At 26.1% G+C, this 25,606-nt stretch overlaps 1 protein-coding gene across 12 annotated transcripts; it reads right to left on the bottom strand.

Annotated features, from left to right (window-relative positions):
* Window positions 1-33: 33 nt before the first annotated feature.
* LOC114121401 (UDP-N-acetylglucosamine--peptide N-acetylglucosaminyltransferase 110 kDa subunit-like) lies at window positions 34-25,504 on the bottom strand. Of its 12 annotated transcripts, none has more exons than XM_050204732.1 (10): window positions 25,279-25,503; window positions 24,525-24,620; window positions 23,558-23,640; window positions 12,186-12,285; window positions 11,499-11,581; window positions 9,652-9,787; window positions 9,556-9,574; window positions 3,379-4,525; window positions 1,697-2,647; window positions 34-1,328 (listed from the first exon to the last, which is right to left on the bottom strand). In XM_050204732.1, exons 4-10 carry the CDS (start codon window positions 12,201-12,203, stop codon window positions 242-244), a joined length of 3,441 nt encoding a protein of 1,146 aa, XP_050060689.1. In that variant the 5' UTR covers window positions 12,204-12,285; window positions 23,558-23,640; window positions 24,525-24,620; window positions 25,279-25,503; the 3' UTR covers window positions 34-241. The 12 variants fall into 12 exon arrangements, with proteins under 12 accessions (XP_050060689.1, XP_050060690.1, XP_027839513.2 ...); XM_050204733.1 differs by lacking the exon at window positions 12,186-12,285 and adding an exon at window positions 13,040-13,139; XM_027983712.2 differs by lacking the exons at window positions 11,499-11,581; window positions 12,186-12,285 and adding exons at window positions 12,353-12,435; window positions 13,040-13,139.
* Window positions 25,505-25,606: the final 102 nt, after the last annotated feature.

The following is a 25,606-nucleotide window of genomic DNA, read 5'->3' on the forward strand; positions in this document are numbered from 1 at the left end:
TGTATAAATTCTTGATTAAAAAAAAAAAAAAAATTTTAATCAATAAATTACATTTGGTATATTTTTAATTTTACTATAGTCTGAAAATAATAAAATGCTACACATTATGTGTACAACTTATAAATTAAATAAATAAAAACAATTTATGTTTTAAAATTAAAACCATTAATATTTACAAAAAAAAAAAAAAAAATGAACTTTTAAACATTTTAAATAGTAGATTTTTAATAAATATTCATTTCTACATGTCCAGTTCATGTATAGACGGATAGCTATTCCACATACTTTTTAAGATTGAAATCATTTTTATTGCATAGGAATTTATATCAAACAAATCGCTATTCGTTTTTAATTTCAAAATACATTTTTTAACATGTTCCAAGAATTTTCGGTCTGAATACAATTTTATTGCAATATCAATGTATTGTACATCATTTTTTGCAATAGTATCCGTAACCCCTGAAGTAGTCAATTGTGAAGCTGTTATACGAGATGCATATGTTTCTCCAGGTAATGTTACTACTGGAACTTCTGCCCATAATGCATCCAGGGAAGCCGTGTGTCCATTATATAAACATGTATCCAAATAAATATCGGCCAACTGGATTCTTTTCAAATGTTCACATTTAGGAATGAAGTCAGCAAAAATGATACGTGATGAATTAAAACATCCATTATTAAAATTATCAGCATATTTTTTCAAGTTATTTTCAGCATCATCATTTAAATGTAAAAGCCATAGTACAGAGTTAGGAACTTTAATTAAAATAGTTAACCATAAATTGAAAGTAAATCGGTCTATGTTATACAGCTTACTGAAATTACAAAATACAACAGCATTTTCTGGTAAGTTATACTGTGATCTAGAGTAAGATAAGACAGGTTCTTCATCAATGTAAATAGTTTCAGCTGATTTTATTTCATTAGAATTATTTCCATTTAGGCTTTGATATGAAATATTATTTGTATTATCTACAGCACTGAGTTGATGTAAATTAGGAAACTTCTGTTTATGATCACCAACAAAAACAGTTTGATTCATAAAAGCCAATTTTTCAGTATATAAATTTTTAAATTCAGGAGGAGAACATACTTTATCTGTAATTAAGTAATCCATAAATGGTGCACCACTAGTATTACGGTAACCAAGCCATGAAACTTGAATTGGAGCCGGTCTTAGAGCAAATAGTTCAGTTTGAGAATCTTTTGTATAACCACACATGTCAACCAATATATGGATTCCATCATTATTTATTAGTTTAGCAGCATCAATTACTTTAAGGTGTGACAAATCTTTATATTGCTTAAAGTCACTGAAGAGATTCAACCTAAAATTCAAAAAAATGATAATACAAAATTAATATTATTAACAATACTAATGGGTGGCTGATTAAATATTATTAAAGAATTTAATGGCAAAGAAATAAACAAAATTCAATAACAATAAAAGAACAACAACAATAACTACACAATAAATATTTCTAAAGAAATTAGTTTATCTTTATATTAAATTAGAAAGTATAGGCACTACAAGATATTGGATTTTAAGAAATCTGAAATTATATGATAATAAAATCCTTTAATTTATTCTTATTTTAAAATAATTCTAGCAATAGAATTTATTGAAATAAGTCTATTAATTAAAAGCCACATTTTTTAAAATTATTAATTAAAATACTTTAAATCAAATATTTACCTGGTTAGAGAATAACAAATGACATCTATTTGGTAGTCTTTTAAACTGGATAAGGATTCCAAAATCGCTGTTTTTGGGTGTTCGCTAATGTTGGTCAATACAAAACCAATCCTTAGATTTTCATTGGAAGATGCTAAAGATGTAGGATAAACAAACTGTTGAGGTTCTTCAATTGATTTTTTTAATTTCTCAATACAATGCTGTGCATACTTCTCAGCAACTACTTTTTGTACTTCAAATGGTAAAGGTAACAATGATGTATCATGAGGTAATAAGGACAAGACTTGACCACCATCCAATTGTTTACTAAGTATTTCTTTTAATTTCATCATGTGAGAATCATAATCTGACCAATCACAAACTTTTTGTAAACATTTTACTAAATTAAAAAATGCTTCTGGAAAATCTGGTTTTAGTTTTAATATAGTTTTATAAGCATGAATAGCATCAATGAAATTATCACTATCTTTTTGTATAGAACCTACATTAATGAAGGCTTCTAAACACTGTGAATCAAGCTGAATTGCCATATGAAAGTAACTTAATGCTTTTTTACTCATGTTTAATTCGATACATATATTTCCCATACGTACATAAATGTCAACCGATGTATTGTCATATGTCAAGGCTTTTTCATAATGAAAAAGAGCATCATTTAGATTTCCAATTTCTTTGTGCAAAATATTTGCTAAATTCATATGTACATCAAAAGCATCTGATTCATCAATTTGAAGAATCCTGTTAAAGATATCAACAATATCATCAAATTGACCTATTTTTTGTTGAAGTAGTGACATATTAATCAAAGCATTTAAATGGTCCGGTTGTAGCTGAAGGGTCATTTTATAATATTCTAAAGCCTTTTCATACAGATCCTGTTTTTCATAAATTACTGCAGAATCACAGTAAGGATGGGCAAAGTTTGGTTTCAATTCAATAGCTTTTCTATACCTATTAAAAAAAATATATATATGATAAAATTACTAATTATGATTAATTATGTTAAATAGATACATTTTAAAAGAATAATAATAAGAAATTAATTAAACTAAGTACTATGTTACAGAAATTAATAACAAAGAAAATAGTACTAGTTAACATATTTCAATAACAGTATCTTAAACTGAATTCTAAAATTAAATAAAACATTTGTAATGTATTAATAATCAACAATCAAAACATAGAACTAATTTATAATTATGATTATATGTATGCATGTAAATATAAATACTAAAAAATTATATCAAATATTGAAGTAATATGTAAAACAATCATCTCAGAATTATTTATTATTAAAATAATTGAATATACATATTCTTAAAGCACTAAATTATGTAAATCAAGAGAAATATTATGAGGATAAGTACTTACTAATAATAAACAAACAAATATTAAGCTAGGAGAAGTAAAAGTTTAAATTAAATAAATATGAAGTGTAAGAAAAGTCAAACACAAAAGTCAACAGAGGATAATATACATCATTAATCATTTAGAAGTAGCTAGAATAAATAAAATGACTGCTGTAATCAGTAATCAATCTTTTTAATAATGTGTTCTATTTATAGTGGAAATCATGCTTAAAGTTAAATTGTTTTAAATTAAGTTTGCCAAGACCCTATAGATAGCTAATATATAACAAGACAAACATTTATTTAATAATTACTATGTTAATTAATAATTACCTAACTAAAGCCATATCATAATGACCCAGTTTGTGCATTGTAAGTCCAAGTTTCCAATGGCCATCAGCATTGTCAGGAGTTGAAAATAAGGCAGTTGTAAACGCATTTCGAGCATTTTCTAGATCAGATTTATCCAAATATAAATTACCCAACGCTATACAAACGTCTGATGCATTTTTATATTTGTCTAACTCTTGATATACTGCATACAGATACTTGTATATATCCTCTCGTTGAGGTTGTAATTCAATGCATTTTTTTAAATATATTTCTGCTTCTTGATAGTCTAACAGGATATTGAAATAAATCATCGCCAATTCCAGATTAATTTCTAAATCATCAGGCAGTAATTTTAAACATTTCTTATATGTTTCTGCTGACATTACCATATTATTTTGATAACAATATGCAACCGCTAAATAATGAAGGGCAGATGCATTTTCTGGATCTAAGTAAATGGTTTTTTCAAATGCTTGAACTGCTTTAGGGTAATCAGTTAATTTTAAATATGATGTCCCCAAATAAAACAAAGTAATTTTTAGATTAGGATTTATATTTAAAGCTTTATGAAAATTAAGTATTGCTTTGTCATATTGATTAGCCGAATAGTATAGATTTCCCAGGTTACTCAGAGTGACTTCACACTCTGGAGCACTTTTTAGAGCAATTTTAAGTTGTTCTTCAGCTTTTTTAAATCTATTTTGTGACAATAGAAATTTAGCATATTTATTTCTGATTATATACGAATCTGGATAAATTTTCAAAATTTGAATGTATATGTATTCAGCATTTTTTAAATCATTTGTTTTAATTAACGATTCCGCGTAATAAATCCAACAATCATTATAAGATGGTGACTTCTTAATAGCTTCTAGGAAATAATGTCTAGCTAAATCATAATTAGATAGTTTCCAATAATTAAATGCAATGTTAATCAACATTTGGAAAGAATTTGGATTCAAATTGTTTGCCATTTTCAAAAAACTAAGCGATTTATCATAGTTGCCACACTTAAAAAATGATTCAGCCATTAGAATTATAACATTTAAATCATTTGGTTTTTGCTGCAATAATTTTTCACATATTTGTTGAGTTCTGGTAAAATTTCCATTTTCCATTTCTAATTTTGCAGATTTTTGAAGATCATCTAAATAAAAAAAGTATAATATGTATTTACAACATTGAAATTTTCAGCATTGAGTTATTTTAGTAATTAATAAATTTATTTATAACATAAATTTAAATGGAGTTTCGTTCTGTAACAAATTGTAATAGAACAGAAGCTTCAACCTAGCAAAGACTCAAACCTAGTCTACAGATTTTTGGAAAACTTATTAAGCATTAGGACTATACTACTGTTCTATTAACAGTACATACTAATTATCTATATGATGACTAAGCGTTTGCCGCAACCTCATTTTCACCTTAAAGATAACTAATTGGTTAAATTTTTTTTCATTTGACGATAATTAATGGCTTATCTGATAAACCAACCAACTATCAACAATAAAGGCCTATAGTTGGTCGAGTGATCTCAGATGAAACACCTTGTTTAGTGTCTTACAGATTGAAGAAATTATTGTTGAGTATAGTTAAAGGATAATGTATTTTAAATGCATAATTTTACTGAAAAACTATAAATAAGTAGAAAACAATAAATTTAGTAAGATAAGAAGTAAGGAAACTACCAAATAAATGTAAATTTTAGTTTTGATAATGATTTAAAAGAAGTGTAACAATTTTTAATAATTTGTAAAATTTTTACCCTACAGGTAGGGTAGTTGAATAATATATATTATTTAATTGTGTGGACCAACTATGATAAAATTAATTGAATTTATACCAAAGATATTTCTTTATTTTCCTAAAATTTCAAAAAGAATTAGGATATCAACATTTTTTTTTTTAATATTAATTACAATTAAATTGGGGCCTACAACAAACTTTGTTGAATTAATTTTGGATTTCTGAAAACAAAAATTGTTGAGTGTACCTGGTCCTTCAGTTAGTCACTGTAATGTATATATTTCAATATTTCAATGGTAAATCAATACATACAAAAAATGATTCAAAGCAAAAGTGGACTGTCAACCTATATAACTTAGTATAATCCATAATATAGTTTTTGATAATACTACTCAAGTAATTTATTTTACAAATAATAGTATTACGGTAGGTTGATTTAATTTTAGCCAAAAATACTACATTTATTTTATGAATATGTTATAATACTGAAATTACATTCAACTTTTTAATATAATTAACTTTTAAGTCAATTCGCCTTACTATAGAATAGTGTAAATAGACCAAAGACTTACAGTATAAATAAGTTGTACCTTAAAATTAATCTTAATGTTTAGAAAATATTATTGTGTATATCAGCAGTTCTCAAATTGTGAGATGCGCCTCCCTGGGAGGCGCGAGCACTTAACAGAGGATGTATGAGCGCTGCGGTAAATAATGATATTTTTAAACTAACAATAATTTGGCCTATAATTATTTTGTAAGATTATACCTAGTTTGGAAATTTTTGGAAAGTTACTACATCCACCCAGTGTTTGCATTAAGATTAGTATTAATAGTTAAATATTGTCTTATTTTTTTTTTATAAAAATTAAAAATTTTGTATACAGATATTTAAAAATATTCACTGTTGATTTATCTTGTCATAAAGATAAAAATATTTGTGTACTTAATTACAATAATTTGTTAAATATTTATTCATGGGAGGCACAATTCATTGTTTTATTTTCAGGGTGGCGTAAACTAAAAATTTTTGGGAACCACTGTTCTACCTATATCAAATATAATAATGAATGTAAAAGTTTCAAGGTCTATTAGTTAATTTTTTAAATTACAATAAAATAATAAAATGTTTAGTATTTATTTAAATATTGGTTTAATTAGGTAGATACAGGATATAATCCTTTTTCTAATCTTAGTTACAATTTTACAACTCCTTTAGTTTTAATTCCAGAAATCTAATGGACAATTAAAATATTATGTATAAATAAAAATGACTTATTTTATTACTATTAAGAATAATTAATTTTTTTTTTAAAGTTTATTACTATACTTCTGATAATACAATAAATAAATAAAAGTATATAAAACATGTATATTAATTAAGTGCTACTTTGCTATTTTAAAGTTGTATTTTTTTTCGCTATTTGCCGCCTTTATTAATATATGACCACTTTTTGTTTCCAAAAATTCACAAAATTCTTAACATGACAAACTATAGTTGAAATTTTGGATATTATAATTTATGGCGTTGAGCTAAAAGGTATAACTGTACACTGGTCAGAAACCAGAAAATCAGAATTGTCCAGACAAAAACTGGACAGCTGGCAACCCTACCATGCTGAGAAGAAAACAAATGAACTAGAATGGACGCCAAACATTTAACATAGAAAATTTCCGTTTAGTGGAACCAATTTCCTGGTGTTAATCAAATATAAGAAATAATTGACCTAATATTAAAGTTAATGGTAAGACAATTATTTAGGCTTAAAATTTAGCATTTTTTTTTTTTTAAATATTATAAGTGTTGTAAAATATTACAAATTAAAAATACTCATTATATCTAGCTTAAAAATATCGAAAAAACTATTACTTACACATGGTATGCTGACGCTTGGGTGCAGAAAATTGGGTGCGGGACTTTTAGGCGCAATGACAATTGGGTGCAAGACAATAAAGAGCGAATATCAATACTTCTTAAAATTCTAAAATTTTTATTTATTTTACATTGATATAATATAAATAATAATATAATATAATATAATATATATATTATTATATATATTTTTTTCTATTATATTATATTATATTTTTATTATTTGAAAAATTTACTAAACGGACTAAGGTTTGAAAAATGGTGATATTTTAGTCTGGTTAAATATCTATAGCTGTTCAATGCAATTAAAAATATCATTAGACCTTTTATTTTTTTTTGTTTGCACGTCTGGTTAATAGGCGCTCGGATAATCAGCGTTCTATTGTACTTATCAATATTATTGTCAAAATTCCCAATTACAATACATATAACACTGATACGAATTTATAATCTAACAATACGATACGAGTTTAGATACTTATTTAGTATATCACGTTCATGCGCTGGAAATACAATTAAGTGCTAAATAATTTGTGTTGTATGAAATATTTCTTTTTACAATGTATGAATTTGTTAAAAGTGAAAAGAATCAAGACCTGCTAATTTTTAAAGGCTATTTATACAAATTAGAACACACATCTAATGAAAAAACAATTTGAGTAAAGGGAGAAGTAACAAAAGAAAGTAAGTGTGAACATAACTATCAGCCGGATAGTTCAAAAATTGAAGCAAAACAAGCTATTGAAAATATGAAAAAAATAGCAAAAGAAACAGAGCTGAGTTCACAAGTAGTTTTGAGTAATATGTCGAAAGAGGTAATTAATTTAAATTATTTTAAACTAATAATTATAAATAGAAATGTTAAGTTATTAAAGTATAAAAATATATTAATAACCGTTTAAATTATTATATAGATAACTGAATCTGTTGCAAGTAAATTACCTGGAATTTCTTCAATGAAAAAAACAATACAACGTATTCATCAAAAATAAATTATGGCACCGGCAAATCCTAGAACATTAGATGAGCTAGTAATTCCTACAGAGTACAAAACAACAATTGATGGTAAGCCATTTTTGTTATATGACAGTAACGATGAAAAATCAGGAAAACCGCGGATTTTAATTTATTCGACAGAAGAAAATTTAAACTTGATGACTAATTGTAATAATTGGTATGCAGATGGTACATACTCTAGTGCGCCATCTATTTTTTACCAACTATATACCATTCATGGTATACAATACAGTAACGTTTTGCCATTTTTATTCGCTCTCCTTCCAAATAAAACGGAAGAAACTTATGTCCGTTTATTTGAAAAAATTTTAAATTTAAAACTGGAACTTAAACCAAAAACTTTTATGCTTGATTTCGAGCTATCAGCCATAAATGCAATAAAAAAAGTGTTCCCAAATACGTCATTACATGGGTGTTTTTTTCATTATTCGCAAGCTCTATGGAAACATATTCAAGATAGTGGGTTAGCTATTAAATATCGTGAAGAATCTAATTTCGCATTACACATTAAAAAGTTAAATGCATTATTATTTGTTCCTCCGCATTTGGTAATTAATGCATATGAAGCTATTTTGGAAACTGAGTTTTATATTGAAAATGAAACCTTATTGTCAGATTTTTTGGATTATTTTGAGAATACGTGGATTGGTAAATTATGTCGTAATAAAAAACGCCGAAATCCCAGATTTCCAATAGAGCTATGGAATTGTTACAATCTTGTTAAATATGATATTCCTAAAACAAACAATTCAGTGGAAGGGTGGCATAATTCATTTAATTCAACATTAAATGCACTCCATCCTTCGATATGGAGGTTTATCGAAGCACTAAAAAAAGAAGAAAAACTTAACCGTTTAAAAATGCATCAATTTTTGGCTGGAACGGAACCAAGACAAAAACTTAAAAAATATAGACACAGCTTCTAGAATCAAAGCAATCTGTAATGATTTTGAAAACCGCAATATAAACGATTTTTTAAAAGGCATTGCTCAAAATCTATCATAATAAAATAAATGTATTAATAATGTCTAAATGTTTAAGTATAATTTTATGATTTTTTCTTATTTTTATTTTTTGTAAAACAAAACTAAATCAAAACCTAATCAAATACTTGTTCGTTCATTAAAAAAAAAAAAAAAAAAAATTATTGATTATAAATTAAATTATTAAAAATTTTGTAGATTTAATATTTTTAAATAGATATTGCATAATATTATTATTATAATTTGAATTAATAAATAAATATTGTTGCACCCAAATGTATGGCACCCAATTTTCATTGAGCCCAATTGTCCAACACCCAATTTTCCGCGCTCAAGTGTCGTACAACCCTTACACATAGATATTAGATAATATTTTAACTTTTAGCTTTGATAATAAATGAATTCACTGTAACATTAAAGCTAACAACACAAAATTGATTCTACTAAACAAACATTTGTTAAACTTTATGTTTTGATTTTTGTCAGGTCGACATATTATGTTTTTTTACTGGGCAGTGTATAGCATAAAAACTTATAATATTATTGATAAAAACTTACCAAGGTGTTCATCATATATCTAAAAAAAAAAAAACAAAACAAATTATTAAAATATAATCTAAACAATTTTGAATGTTATTTGCTAATAATTCTTACCTCTAAAGCTTTATAAAGCAGTCTTAAAGAATCACCACTCAATTTTATTGAGCTAGCTTTTCCAAAGGTTGTTTGTGCCAAATCTTTTACTTTTGTAAATCCTAATGCTTTAAATTCGTTGGAGATATTCTCAAATCTTAAAAAAAAAAAAAAAAACGATTAATTAGGTTTAAAGTAAATAGGCAATAATTGAATGATACATGTAACACTACTGTTGCAATACTGAATTTGGAAGCAATAATAAATAATCACATTCAAAAATTACACTGAACTGATGAAGTACATTTTTTATGGACCAATAAGTTTTAGCTATCCTCCTTTATTATTGTCATTTTTCATTATTCTTCCCGTTATTTTATTAAGAAAATTTATGAACAAAGATGTTTTTTCATCAGTTTGAAAAAGCTCATATTCATTTTACTTCACATTGTTAAATTATTGGAATGTATTGTATACAACATTGATGAGCCTAGACTAATCATTTACTTATGCAACAAAATAAACAGCATGAATTACGTATTGGAAAGAGAATTGTTACCAGTATTGTCATTTTTATTTTATATAGCAAAGATTTATGGAATGACATAATTTTCACTAATTATTTTAAAGCTTTTGATTTTGTTTTTTAAAATCTTATTAATTAACTTAATCATTTTGGAATTGATAATTCTGTAACTTTTAGGTTCCACACATACCTTTCCAAATGGATATAAATTTTTTAACTAAATGGTATCTTATCAAGCTTAGTTAATATCACTTCTGGGGTCTCAATAAGTGGACATTTGAATCCTAAATATTCCTTCTTTGTTCTCTCATCGTAAAAATGTTAGCTCTCAGGTTATTTATGCTCTTCTTAATAATTTAATTTAATTGAGTGATTAAATACCTCTTTATATGTTCTATTTTAAGTTCTTCCACACATTAGAAATTCAACTTTCTCATAAATTCCTACTTATTCTATTTTCTACAGTCATAATCATATGAAATTCTTGGGATAGAAAATTAAGTGAGAATTTGCTTTTGCTTTTACATTGTATTACTTTACTATATCATTGGTTATATATTGTGGCTATTGCATACATTAAAAATTATAATCTCATACATTAAATTTTTTCAATTTATTATATTACACTTTAGTTCTATTTTGTTCAAATTCTTATTGCTGATTGCTGTTTATTCTCATAAAATATGAAATATAAATGTAACTCCAAAATCAAAATATATGTGAAATATACACTAATATGTGAACAAGAGTGAAATACACATAATATGAAAAAAATTACTAAAAATTCATAGTTCTATAAATACATTTTAATATTTCCTGGCTTTGTTTTGAATAATTACTAGAAAACATGCTATCTTGTAAAAGTTCAATACTTCAGTGATTACATACAAATTAACTAATAGGTACCACATTAAATACGGTTCATAATGTCCACTATATTGTAATATAAAACATATTAAATAAGAAGGTACTAAATAATAATGAATAATAATAGATCTTATAAGGCAGAAAAAAAACCAACAACAATGGAAGAAGAGGAGATAACCCATAACCTCTTTCTCTCTGGCAGCAGTACAGTATAAAAATAGAATATTTAAATACTAATTAACTAATATAATAGATTATCACTCATTGTTCCATTAAAAAATACAATATGCAGTACACAGTTAAAATCTAGTAGGTTTTGGCATATCAAATAAATATAAATCAAAATTCATAATTCGAATAAGACTTAAAAAAAATACTTATGCATTCTACTATTCATATATACAAGTATTTAAATTAAAAAAAAATTAATCTAGATCTTAATATAGAATAATATTGTTAATTGTAAATTATTTACTTTATAGGATCATTTTCTGACAAGATTTCTGTAATAACAGATATTGGTGCTTCACAGTCTGAATGTTTTGAACAAAACATGTGCTGTAAATAATATAAACATTATAATTAATATAATTAGTTTTACTAGTTTATTAAAAATTAGGACATTGGTAAAGCGTGTAATCTAACAGGTCCACCATGATCTACTATTAATAAATTAAATATAGTTATTAAATTCTATTATTTGAATTACATTTTAATTTTTGTTATGACAGATAGGTATTATTTTGTTTCAACTACTTAAACCAAAGAACAAAAATATAGTTTAATACTCTCGAATAATCATTTGCAATTGAACATAATGAACAAGCTTTAAAAGTTAGTTGTAAAAGCTGGACTTCAACAATGCCAAAATTAAAAAATTAAATTGAAATTTTCTTAATCAAGATATAATGCCAGCTTCTGAAATTCTCAACAATTGTTACATATAACATATAAAATTTAAATCGTGAAGAACAAATGATTTTTAAGGGAATCTACTTCTCATTAAAATGTCTAACAATAAAAACTTATCAATTAAGTTAATTAAAGACTTCAAAAATCTCAAATCGCAAAATAAAATTTCCCTCATAAATATGATATGGACAATAGAGTTAGTAAGAAAATCCCAAAAATGACCCATTTATATTATTAATACATAACTTACAGATGGTAATGTATTCATAGTTCAAACACGTGTGAATTTTCAAATAAGAATACAAATGATCAACTCCACATAAGCTTATGACCAGAATTTTGACAATGAACTGCAAATTAAAAAAAAATAATCTAGATCTTAATATAGAATAATATTGTTAATTGTAAATTATTTACTTTATAGGATCATTTTCTGACAAGATTTCTGTAATAACAGATATTGGTGCTTCACAGTCTGAATGTTTTGAACAAAACATGTGCTGTAAATAATATAAACATTATAATTAATATAATTAGTTTTACTAGTTTATTAAAAATTAGGACATTGGTAAAGCGTGTAATCTAACAGGTCCACCATGATCTACTATTAATAAATTAAATATAGTTATTAAATTCTATTATTTGAATTACATTTTAATTTTTGTTATGACAGATAGGTATTATTTTGTTTCAACTACTTAAACCAAAGAACAAAAATATAGTTTAATACTCTCGAATAATCATTTGCAATTGAACATAATGAACAAGCTTTAAAAGTTAGTTGTAAAAGCTGGACTTCAACAATGCCAAAATTAAAAAATTAAATTGAAATTTTCTTAATCAAGATATAATGCCAGCTTCTGAAATTCTCAACAATTGTTACATATAACATATAAAATTTAAATCGTGAAGAACAAATGATTTTTAAGGGAATCTACTTCTCATTAAAATGTCTAACAATAAAAACTTATCAATTAAGTTAATTAAAGACTTCAAAAATCTCAAATCGCAAAATAAAATTTCCCTCATAAATATGATATGGACAATAGAGTTAGTAAGAAAATCCCAAAAATGACCCATTTATATTATTAATACATAACTTACAGATGGTAATGTATTCATAGTTCAAACACGTGTGAATTTTCAAATAAGAATACAAATGATCAACTCCACATAAGCTTATGACCAGAATTTTGACAATGAACTGCAAATTAAAAAAAATATATATTGGGTGTAATAATTGTATTACAGTGAATATGATATACACACATATAATTTTAAATTATGATTAAAACTTATAAACAATAAATTATTTAAAAAAGATAGAAGGACAATAAGTACAAACTATTTAACAATTTAAATAAAGGATAATCTAAAATTTTTTTCCAGGTTACGTTCCATGACAATCAAGCACAGATAGGCCCAATGAGTTACTGAATCAATTTAATTATTATAAAAAAAATACATAAAAATATTATTGAGTGAATCATGTAGGCTATAATTGTTGACATTTAAATTATAAGGAGAGTTTTAAGAATTTTAAAGTTTTACTATTTTATATAGCTATAATTCAATTTAAAATGAAAATATAAATGTGACTTCTTAGACAATATTATTACCTTTGAGTTTAATAATAGATAAATTGGCTCTAACTCTACTAAACGCCAACTCACTATATTGTATGTTAATACAACAAACACAACATGTATGAGCATGATACCCTCTTAAACATAAATTCAACATCAACAAGCATTGAGAAAAATAGTATCCTAACCTATGTATACAATTTATATCTAATCAACATATCAATACAGCACATCTATGAAGTTACACACACTACAAAAATCAATAATTTATATTTACGATGATCACTAGAATAGTGAACATTTAACAGTGAAATCAGAATAGTGTTAAATACTTTATAGTTAAATTTATAGATTTGTGGAGTAAATTGGGTATAACTTACGTTGTAATTCCACCACCACATTTGAAACAGAAATTTGTAATGCAAGTTTAAAATATTGACAAACACTAACTATTTTTATAAAAGGATTAATAAGTCCTATAAAAACAATTGTAAAGGCACAAAACCCTAAGACGCTAGAGGTAGCTAAGCAATTGGCAAAAGCGGAAGAGATAGAATATAATTCAGAAAGAGATAATTATAGGTACAGGAACGATTTTTCTAATAATAGAGACAATTATAATTTTTCACGACTAATCAATAATAATTTTCAACGTACAAATAATACAAGAAATTATAACACGAATAATCATATCAGTTATTTTCAATCAGATAATATATACCAAGGAGGTTGATTAAATGTAGAACACCTGTAACAAGTGAAGACAATAATACAGGACTTTACGATAAGTTAATAATAAATAATAGAGTAGAATATAATTGGGAATTAGGTTAATAAAAATTTTGAAAATATGGTTTTATTCAAGGGTAATGTAAAAGTGTGTAAAAGGAACTATAGGCACACTTTTAGAAGCATTAAAAGAAAGAGTATCATATAGTGACAGAAATTGCAAAACAATATAATTTAACATTAGGAATAAATTATGAAATAAAACGTAAGTTAGGAATTAATTTGTTTTTACCGGTTAGTAAAGTAATAGGTAATACACCGTATGTAATATAGAGCAATCTTTATATAATATTTCTAGTAACATAAAAAAAAAAAGATCATCAGAGATCAACGTATGAAAATATATTTTATAGCGTTTTTGAATCTAAAACAGTTTCACGATTCTAAAATAAGAGGTCATTTAGGTGTTAATAAAACTAATAAACACATACAGAAGCAATTTAGATGGAAAGGTATGAAAGATGATGTTAAAAAGTACGTAAGAAATTGTACATTGTGTCAAGTAAATAAGATTTCAAATCGGTATGTAAAACAACCAATGGCTATTACATCAACAAATACAAAACCATTTGAAAAAATATTTTTAGATTGTAGGTCTATTACCAACAACCTTATCTAGTAATAGTTATATTTTAACAATGCAAGATGACTTATCTAAATACAAGCTAGGAGTACCAATATCTAACCATCAGGCAAACACAGTCGCGGAAGCTTTTGTTATACATTTCGTGTGTGTACATGGAATACCGGGAACGATATTGACAGATCGGGGAACTGACTTCCTTAGCGAAACATTTACGGAAGTTGCAAATTGTTAAAAATAAATAAGGTCAATACTAGTCTTTTTAGACCACAAACAAATGGAGGTCTTGAAAGATCACATAGAACTTTGGCCGAGTACTTAAGACATTATGTGGATAAGAATTTAAATAATTGGGATCATTTGTTACCATATGCAATATGCATTTTTTGTATATAATTCAACGGTACATACATCAACTAATTTTCAACCATATGCGTTAGTGTATGGGCGTACATTAGAAATACCGATTAAATTAAAATCCGAACCAGAGCCGCAATATAATTATGATGATTATTTATATGATTTGAAACAAAGTATGCAAGTGTCGCATAAATTAGTGAGAGAGAAGTTAATTGAACATAAAGTAAAAAGTAAGGAGCGATATGATAAAAATGAGAATCTTGTAGATATACACGTGAAAGATTAAGTACTTTTAAAAGATAACGTACATAAAAACAAACTTAATTTACTATGGTTAGGACCATATGAAGTAATCAAAGTAATAGGAGATGAAAATATAGTTATACAACGTGGCTGACGAGGCATTACCATACATAAAAATAATGTAAAACAGTATTATAATGATAAAGCAAATGAATAATTAAATATAGGGTTAAATATAAGATGATAGTATAAATGAATACATTTAAGAAAGGTTTTGAAAAAAAAAAATTAAATAAATAGTAATGAATAAACTAGGTATGAATGACGAGTTAGAATGTAAAAAAAATAAGGTCAATGTTATGATACATATTTTGTAAGACTAAAATCAAAATTATAGTTTGCATAAACTAAAACTGCAAAAACGTAAAGTATACGGAAGAAGAGAAAGTAACTATACTAAAACAATTTCATGATCTAAGAATGGATGTAGAATATACTAAATATAATATATTTAATCATATTATGATAAAAAAACAACGATATGAAAACTTGATAAAGCATTTTAAAATATGAATATTAATTATATCATATGTGTAGGTTCAGTTATTCAGTTATTTAATTTGGTATATGGGTAAAACATAACATTTATGTGTAATATTAATTAATTGTTCACGAATTTATTTTATTATTTTAATTGTAATAATCAAGGTGAAGGAAATTTAAATATTAAAAAATATATATATAAATAACATAACATATTATATACTTTATAATGTATTTTTAATTGATTTAAAATTTATATAACTAACATTATTATTAAGTGATCAATGTAAAATTAAATTGTAAGTGTAACTGAGTGCATTTAAGAAAAAATTGTAAAGATTTCTGTCTCGCAGACATAAACCTTTTTTTTTGTGGGGAAGGTGTTATGGGCTACGAGATATCAAGGCTAAGTTAGTATGACCATGCCTCGTGTCGAGGGAGATGCATATGTCCATGAAACGTGTCGGGATAGTAAGCGCACCAATTTTTATATTGCAATAAGAATGCAATTATGAGTGTGGTTACCTAGTCTTCGAAAACGCATTTTTATATAATAATAATTATAGTGTTATTGCACATTATCAAATCCGGGTCCAAATTTGCAATAACTACAAGGACACCTGGTTCCATCCAGAAGGCTACAACTCGACGCAAACAAGAGACACACCACAGTATATAAGGAAGCCCAAAGACCAGCAATGGCAGATGTACTAAAGCTATCAACACTTAAGCACTTTCACGACACTCAGCCACTTATTTTATTTGATACATGTATTTCATTTTTACGCAATAAAGACATTATTCGTTATTAAGTTTAACTTTCATTCAAAACAACCATTTGGATTCAAATCTGATACTGGCACGCAACAGTTTTATGTATGTATCATAAATCCTATTTCGACGGTACATTTAGGTAAACATTTTTTTGACAATAATGTCAGTTACCTATCCATTAATAATTAATGAGTTTGATGCAACATATTTTAAGAGGTTAACTCAGTTTAAAATAAAAAAATATTTGATTTTTTTTTTTTTTTTTTAATGTTATATGAATATTTATTTTTATTATCAGCAATAAACCTTACAGTACATTTTTTTTACTGCTTTGCTTAGCACAAAGGTATATAATAATATACTTTTTACTGCTGAAATAATTAAATACTTATTTATTAATTTAACCTAAAATATATATATATATATATATATTTATTTATTGGGTGAGTGGGGATTTTCAAATGAAGTTAGTATTGGTGGATTCGAAATGATAATATTTCTCTGCACCACCAGAAATTATGGTCAATTTAAGTTACTGTTTGTAATGTTTGTTGCAAAAATCTAAATAGGTAGATATTAATAATAATATATAACTAATTATGATAACAATATTAACGTTCATACTTACAAAAAATATATCTGTTTAGAAGTATAGTGATAGTAGTATACAGCAGACAAGAACACAACATAAAACACAAGCTACAGGGAACACACGCTAAACTACTAGAGAAGTAGAGAGCTTACAATGTAAGAGACTCTCTAGTCTCTAGTACAGTATATAGCCACTTTGTATCAACTGTATGACAGCAATCTACCGAGCCGCAGAGGGAATCATAACTCAAATTACTCGGCACAACAACTTAGAATTCATTAGATATTTCAGTTCCAGGCTCAACTCTGCTCAGGTAGGTAATAATTATAAAGTAGCCGACCAGTCCAGTATGTAAAAAGTATGAAGTATTTACCTAGTCCCAGTGAAGTAAACAAAGGTTTATAACCGGATTAAAACTAAATTAAACACGGAAAATTTATCAGTAATGAAATGATAAAGATATGTTGTTCTATACCATATAATATAATATTTCATTATATTATAATAAACAAGTAAACGAAACTGTATGTCTGTGTAACACTAACGCGCCGACAGCCGACAACGCCGACGTTTCAACGTTTGTTGATACAAACAACCAATGGATCAACGCCATTGGCCCGTATAGTATGAGCCGGGTGTTCCGCCCATAAACATAATTTAAAATGATAATATGGTATATACCTATACGTAGGACATTTTTACCTCCAAGTCCCCGAGTCACCGGTATAAACCACATGTCTCGCCAAATGGCGGAACTTTATCCATTTTATGGCATGGCGTAAATCTTTTTTTTTCTCTCTTTTAATCATGATTTTCGCCTTAGATCACAATATTATTATATAATGGATGAGTGTCATTGCATATTATCACTTCTATAAATGAGTGGAGGTCAACTACATAATAGCAAAGACTATAATATTTTCATAATATAGTTTGTGATAAAAGTAGGAGCCGTGATATCTGCGCATGTGCGACTACTTATCAATCTATTTTCCCGATTAAAATGTTATATTTGAAGAGCTAGAACATGATTAAAAATAATATAATATGATGAAACGTCAAACGACCCGGCGTGTCCCGTATGCCAGAATTGGAGTAGTTTAAACAATAAAAATTTAAAAGAGTTTATTATTGATATTATTAAATACACTGGAAGATTTATTAAAAGAAATAGAAAATAAAAAAAAACTTAAGTAACCAATTATGTGGGATTTGTGAATCATTCTTAAATTGAAAAAAAAAACAATTTCAATGAATCATTGCTGCTAAAATTAAAAATTAGTATTAAATATTTTAAGTTCTCAAGTCCAATTAAAAAAGGCTCTATTAGAAAACTCAGATAATTTAATAAATAGTGCAATAAGAACTATTGAAACTGATCGTTCTACTGATAAATTAATAATTTGGAAAAATATAAAATAATATGCCAACAATTTGGACAAAGAAAAGCGATGAATGTTCTTATATTACATTTGTTTATTCATACCTAATATAAGAATTAATGAACTTTTATCTTATTAATTTAATACCTGCCTAAAAAAACAATTTGAGACCACGCGCATGGGGTGCGTTCGAAAACTCAACTATAGTCTATAGTTAACTCGAGTAACCCAACGTCGTTCAGCGTAGATGAGTTAAATCAGCGCTATAGTTCGGTAACACAAAGTTGTTGACTCTGGGTTAACCCGACAACAGTAACCCAAGGTTTATAGATAATAGAGGTTGCCTCATACGGGAATTCTGTTCAAAATGGAAGTGGGAGAAATTGCACTATGATGTCAGCCATCATACAAAATTGTTTGTTTATCATAAAAAGTTATAGTAAGTTGGTAATTGATTAAAGTTTTACATAGTATTTATTACTAAACTATCCAGCTAAATTAATTTGTTTTAATGGCAACTACAAAGTCAAAAGGCGGTTCATATTTCATGTTGCAAAAATTATTCAGGCAAAGCCAAAAATACTGGTAGTACCGATTTGTCTTTTCACAAGTATTTTATAATTTTTTTTTTAACTACATATTAAGCAATTTTAAAATATACATACCTATCTCACACACCTATCTATTAGTTTGTATATACTATAATAGAAGATAATTTTAATTTAAAAGGTTTCTAAGGATGATTTGCTTCTTAAAGTGTGGTCGAATAAATGTAGGAAAAATTATGCATGGAATCCTAGTAAATCATTTATAGATCACTTTAAGCAAGATGATTATCTTAGAGATTTAAAATCTGAACTGTTGGGGTATGCTCCAAGAGTAAAAATTTTAAAACCGGATGCTACACCTACACTTAATTTACCTGATGGTCATGACAAGTGTGTTTCAGTCTGGTATTCAGCGTCAAAAACGAATAGAGACTAAATTAATTAGATAGGTAAATATTTTTAAACATAATGGTTTGCTTTTATTTTAAGAATACAATCATTACCTGTAAGAAGGTAATATAAGAGTACGAGCTACAAACAGGGCCAGTGCAAGCAAATTTTTATATGTAGGCAAAAATCAAAATTGCCGCCTCTTGTTTTATTATTTTTTCTTATATGCCGCCTCTGTATATAAATATAAATTTTGTGCCTACGTTGCCTACGCCTATAACCGGCCCTGGCTACAAACATTACAATGAAACTATATAATTAAAATATTCTGTAGTACTATCTCATGTTTATTTTTCATAACTTATATTCTTTGTTTTAAGTTATCATCACATTACAGACTTGTATCTTTATTCCTTTTTTTTACTTATTCAATGATATTATTTTATTAAATAATTTTTATTTTAGACTCATAATGAGATTGTCACTTTGGTTCTAAATAATAATGAACCATCTTTTTCTACTCAATATTCAATATTCAGAATGTGACTGAGTCAACTCAATCATTGGACTTGTCACACAACCTCATGATTATGAACATCTTTACAATAAACTACTTCTAGAACACAAAAAACTATTAACCATTAAGAAATCTGAAGTTGACTACAAAAAAACTAACAAAAATCTATGGTTTCAAATCAGAAATTTAGAGAAAAATTCAAGTGACAAATTTACTGTTAAAAAATACAGAAAAAACAATGGAAGACAAATACAATTATTATTAAAAATTAAGATCTGAGATATTGATATACAAGCCAGAAAATATTTGTCATCAATATTCTCCAAAAATCATTTGGACATGATTATGAAGAAAAAACATGTTAACTGGTCAACAAATGAAATTTCAAAGGCATTTTCTTTTAGATATTTTAGTAAACGTGCCTATGTTTATATGAAGAATGAACTGAAATATCCACTGCCTGGTATTATAATATTAAATAATTTGTAATTTATACTTTTTTCACAAATACCTATCTTAAAATAATTTATTATCTACATCTTTACAAATTTTGAATGGTTATAATTAAAAGAACAAATGACTTCTTACAAATTTTAATAAATATTTTATTATTATAGGATTGTCATCTCTTCAACGATGGGTCAAAAGTGTTAATATGAGGAATGGCGTTCTTGAAGATGTTATTAATATAATGAAATTGAATGGGGATGGCTTGTAGGACTATCAATTTAATGTTTGACGAAGTTAAAATTTCAATTACCATGGAATATGATGTTCTTCGAGATGAAGTTGTGGGCCCTCATTCTCAAATGCAAGTGGTTATGGCAAGAAGTGTGGCGTCACCATTGAAACAACCTATTTACAAAGGCTTTGATAAAAAAAATGACTAAAGAGATGCTTTTGAATATTATTGAAAAGCTTGATCAAATAGGTTTTAAAACAATATGTTGTGTAAGTCACTGTAGTGGAGGTTATGTTGGTTTGTGGAGAGCCTTGGACATTTCTTATGAAAACCCACATTTCTTATGAAAACCCTGTATTTTCTCTTCCGAATCAAAGAGAAATAATATATGTACCTGATGCACCACACGTTTTTAAACTTATAAGAAACTGGTTGTTAGATACTGGATTTGAGTATAATGATCAAAATATAAATAAAAAACCACTTGAATTTTTAATCAATATAACATCCACTGAGCTCAGTATTTGTCACTGTCTACCTATCATTTAACTTGTGAACGCTTGTGAAGGTCAACAACAACAAAAAGTTAGATTAGCTTCACAATTATTGTTCCACACAACTTCCACAGCACTTCTGCACTGTCACAACATACTCAAAGAAGATAAAAGATTAATTGAAAATTTAGCTTATTTTATTGAATTAGTTAATAATTGGTTTGACGTAGTGAATGCATCTCATCCAAATGATAACAATACACAACAATATAAACAACCATATGATAATAATAAAGAAGAACAAAATCTAATACTCAATAAAATGTATGATATATTTTTAAAAATAAGGTGTATTGGAAAAATTGGCTACCAGATTTTCCATAAGGCTATTTTAATGCACATTAATGGGACAAAAGCACTGTTAAAGGTTGTACAGCAAAACGGGTTAAAGTATTTTTATCCAGCAAAATAAACCAAGATGCATTAGGAAATTTATTTTCCCAACTTCGTTCAAGAGGGGGACTAAATGACCATCCATCTCCTTTAAACGCATTGTTTAGAATACATTTAATAACATTAGGTAAAAATTCCGACATAGTTTCAAATCAGTCATACACTGCTGATAAAAATGATTGAGTTTCCTAAAGGGCCAGGAGTTGTTGAAAAACTAACAAAATTTTTTTTTATCTCGGATGGAAATTGCAAAAAAATATAATCTTGTTGTAAAGACTAATATTAAACAAAGAGTACTCATCCAGATGAAATATTTGAATGACCATTCCAGAAAATTATCAAAAAAAGGAAAGCAAAATCTCAACGTAAAAAGCTCCAAAAACTAAAAAGACTGATGACTTAATTATGACAATATTATTATGTATTTTATAGTTTTGTATAATAGTTTTATAATATACCATAAAATATCCTATTTGTATAGTTCAATTTATTTCAGTTCCTACAATCTGCAAAAACAAATATACATAAAATTTTAAATTACTTAAACTGTATTTTAGTAGTATAATTTCTTGATACTATTCATAATGAACAAAAACTATTCATAAGAATGGTATTAGGTGTAATCTTAATAATTTTAGATAACCATAAAATGTTATAAAAAATTATATTTTTTAATTCATTTAGAAACTACAACTTTTGGTTAAAATGGTTCATTCACTTCACAGAAAATATAAATGATATGATTTAATCATAATAAATAAGGAATTTTACAATCAATTTTGTAAAAATATTGTGAAAGTTGATGAACTATAATAATAAATGCAAAACTTCTATTCATTCAGTGTTTAAACTCTATACTATAGAAGGATTTAAATATATTATAATTTATAACACATTCATTGTCATTTATAGTCAGTGGCGCATATAATAATAAAAATGAATAATATCCGTACACTATACATATTATCATAGTATATTTTGTAGTTTAAAATTTATAATTTTAGGTAGGTACCTACCATACACTGAATGGTCTTTTTCAGCTCTAAAAGGAGTAAAATCATGTATACAATCAAGTATAAAAGAGGAAAGATAAAATGTATTGAAAATTCTAAATATTGAAAATGACATAAAAAAATCAAACTAAAAAAATATTTTGAAAAATTTTTGAATAACTTGTATACCTATATAATTATTTATTTATTTTTTTTTTGAGAGGGTAAAGGCAGCAAAAATATGTTTTCCCGGGGCACAAATATTTCAAATGCGTCCTTGTTTATAGTAATAATTTTGTATTTTGTAATAATATAGAGTGCATAATACAAATAACTCATCATAATCAATGCCCCGTTTCAAAATGTGTACGATGGGTGATGTCATGGTCACGATAGGTGCTACGGGGAATCTAAAATGTTTACATGACTATGAAGCAACCTCTATTATCTATAAACCTTTACAATAACTGACTAATAAATAGATAGGTTATTTTATCTCTATTGATAACAATAGAGTTTACTCTAACGTACTCCTCTACTTCGACTAGTCATATTCGAAAAAAATTCATGCATTGAATAAGACTTAAAATAAATACTTATGCATTATACTATTCATGTATACAAGTATTTAAATTAAAAAAAAATTTATCTAGATCTTAATATAGAATAATATTGTTTACTGTAAATTATTTACTTTATAGGATCATTTTCTGACAAGATTTCTGTAATAACAGATATTGGAGTTTCACAGTCTGAATGTGCTGAACAAAACATGTGCTGTAAATAATAAAAACATTATAATTAATATAATTAGTTTTACTAGTTTATCAAAAATTAAGGCATTGATAAAGCGTGTGATCTACTATTAATGTAATAAACTTTTTTATTTCAATTACATTTTCATTTTTGTTTTGATAGATAGGTATATTAAATATTGTTCTAGCTACCTGAAACTAAGTTCAAAAATAAACTTTGATACTCTTGAATAACCATCTGTAATTGCACATCAATAAATCTCACATTAAAAGAACTTTAATCTTTTGTTTGCTTTCCAAGCTCTCTTGACCAACTAGATTTTAAAGTTGGTTCTAAAAACTGGACTTTGCTAATGCCAAAATTAAAAAATTAAATTGAAATTTTCTTAATCATGATCTTATAGTGATGTTTTTAAAACGAGAAACTTTAAGACAATTATCTCATCTAATATTTTAATAAGACGTGTGTCCACACACACATATGTAAAATGTAAAATTTAAGTTCAGCAATGCACATCTAACTTTATTAATCTATAGTAACTCACTTATAATACTAAGACAATAAATGTGGAAGTAGTGTTTTCTTAATATAAATACATTAACTACATTTGTAATTGATAGAAATTTATGATATTATTTATAATAAAGGATGTCATGCCAGCTTCTGAAAATCTCAACAATTGTTACGTATAACATATAAAATTGAAATCGTGAAGAACAAATGATTTTTAAGGGAATCTACTTCTCATTAAAATGTCTAACAATAAGAACTTATCAATTTAGTTAATTAAAGATTTCAAAAATCTCAAATCGCAAAATAAAATTACGCCATTAATAATATAGACAATAGAGTTAGTAAGAAAATCCAAGAAATGACCCATTTATATTTATTTACAGATTACTTACAGATATTTAAGTGTTCATAGTTCAAACACATCTGGATTTTCAAATAAAGGCAACAAATGATCCACATAAGCTTATGACCAGAATTTTGATAATGAACTGCAAAATTCACAAAATATATATTGTAATAATTTTATTACAGTGAATATGATAAACACACATATAATTATTTATTATAATTTACACTTATAAACAATAAATTATATAAAAAATATAGGAGGACAATAGGTACAAACTACTTAACAATTTATATAAAGAATAGTCCAAAAAAAATTATCCCGGTTAAATTCTTTGACAAATGGCTATATTTCTAGGTTACTATTTATACAATTAAGGATTTAAAAAATAGCTTTATAAATTAAAATGTTCACATTTTTTCAGATAGTTAATTATACTTAATATATTTTATATATTTACAAACTTGTTAATACTTGATATTTTATGAGATGTATCACATGCAATAGAATCAGAAAATTTACAATATTTTTGAAGAAAAACACAGACGTCTTATGTTTAATTTAACAATTTAATTATGATACAATTTTATGTAAAATAAAATGTTAGATTAAGAAGGAATCAAATATTAATTGTTTTTTTTTTAGAAAATGTTCTCTTTTTCCTACCACTACAGATAATAATTATACCTAACTACACCTATGATTAAGATCCTTTTTATAACCATTGTAATTAGTTAATAAACATCATCATCGATCCTCATGTATCATTAAGGTTAAATCATATAGACAAACACACTTACTTTCAATGGCAGGCAAGAATGTGTGACACCAAACGGCAAACTTATTTATTTAATAATAAATAATTTCTATGTTATACCTTTTTACTTATAACTATTCTAGTGTTAAATACACTTATTTTATTATTATTATTTTGTAATATTATATTATTTGTTTCTTAATTCCTAATATAAGAAATAATGAAAGTTTTATCTTATTAATTTAACACCGGCTCTAAAAAAATTAGACCACGCGCAGTGACGCTGACGCACACGCTTGTTGTACTCCCTGATAACAATAGAGTTAACCTTAACAAACTGGCTTAACTCTAATATTTTTTGAAGTTGAAAA

This window comes from Aphis gossypii, chromosome 3 (assembly GCF_020184175.1).
Source record: "Aphis gossypii isolate Hap1 chromosome 3, ASM2018417v2, whole genome shotgun sequence".
Classification (NCBI taxonomy): Eukaryota; Metazoa; Arthropoda; class Insecta; order Hemiptera; family Aphididae; genus Aphis; species Aphis gossypii.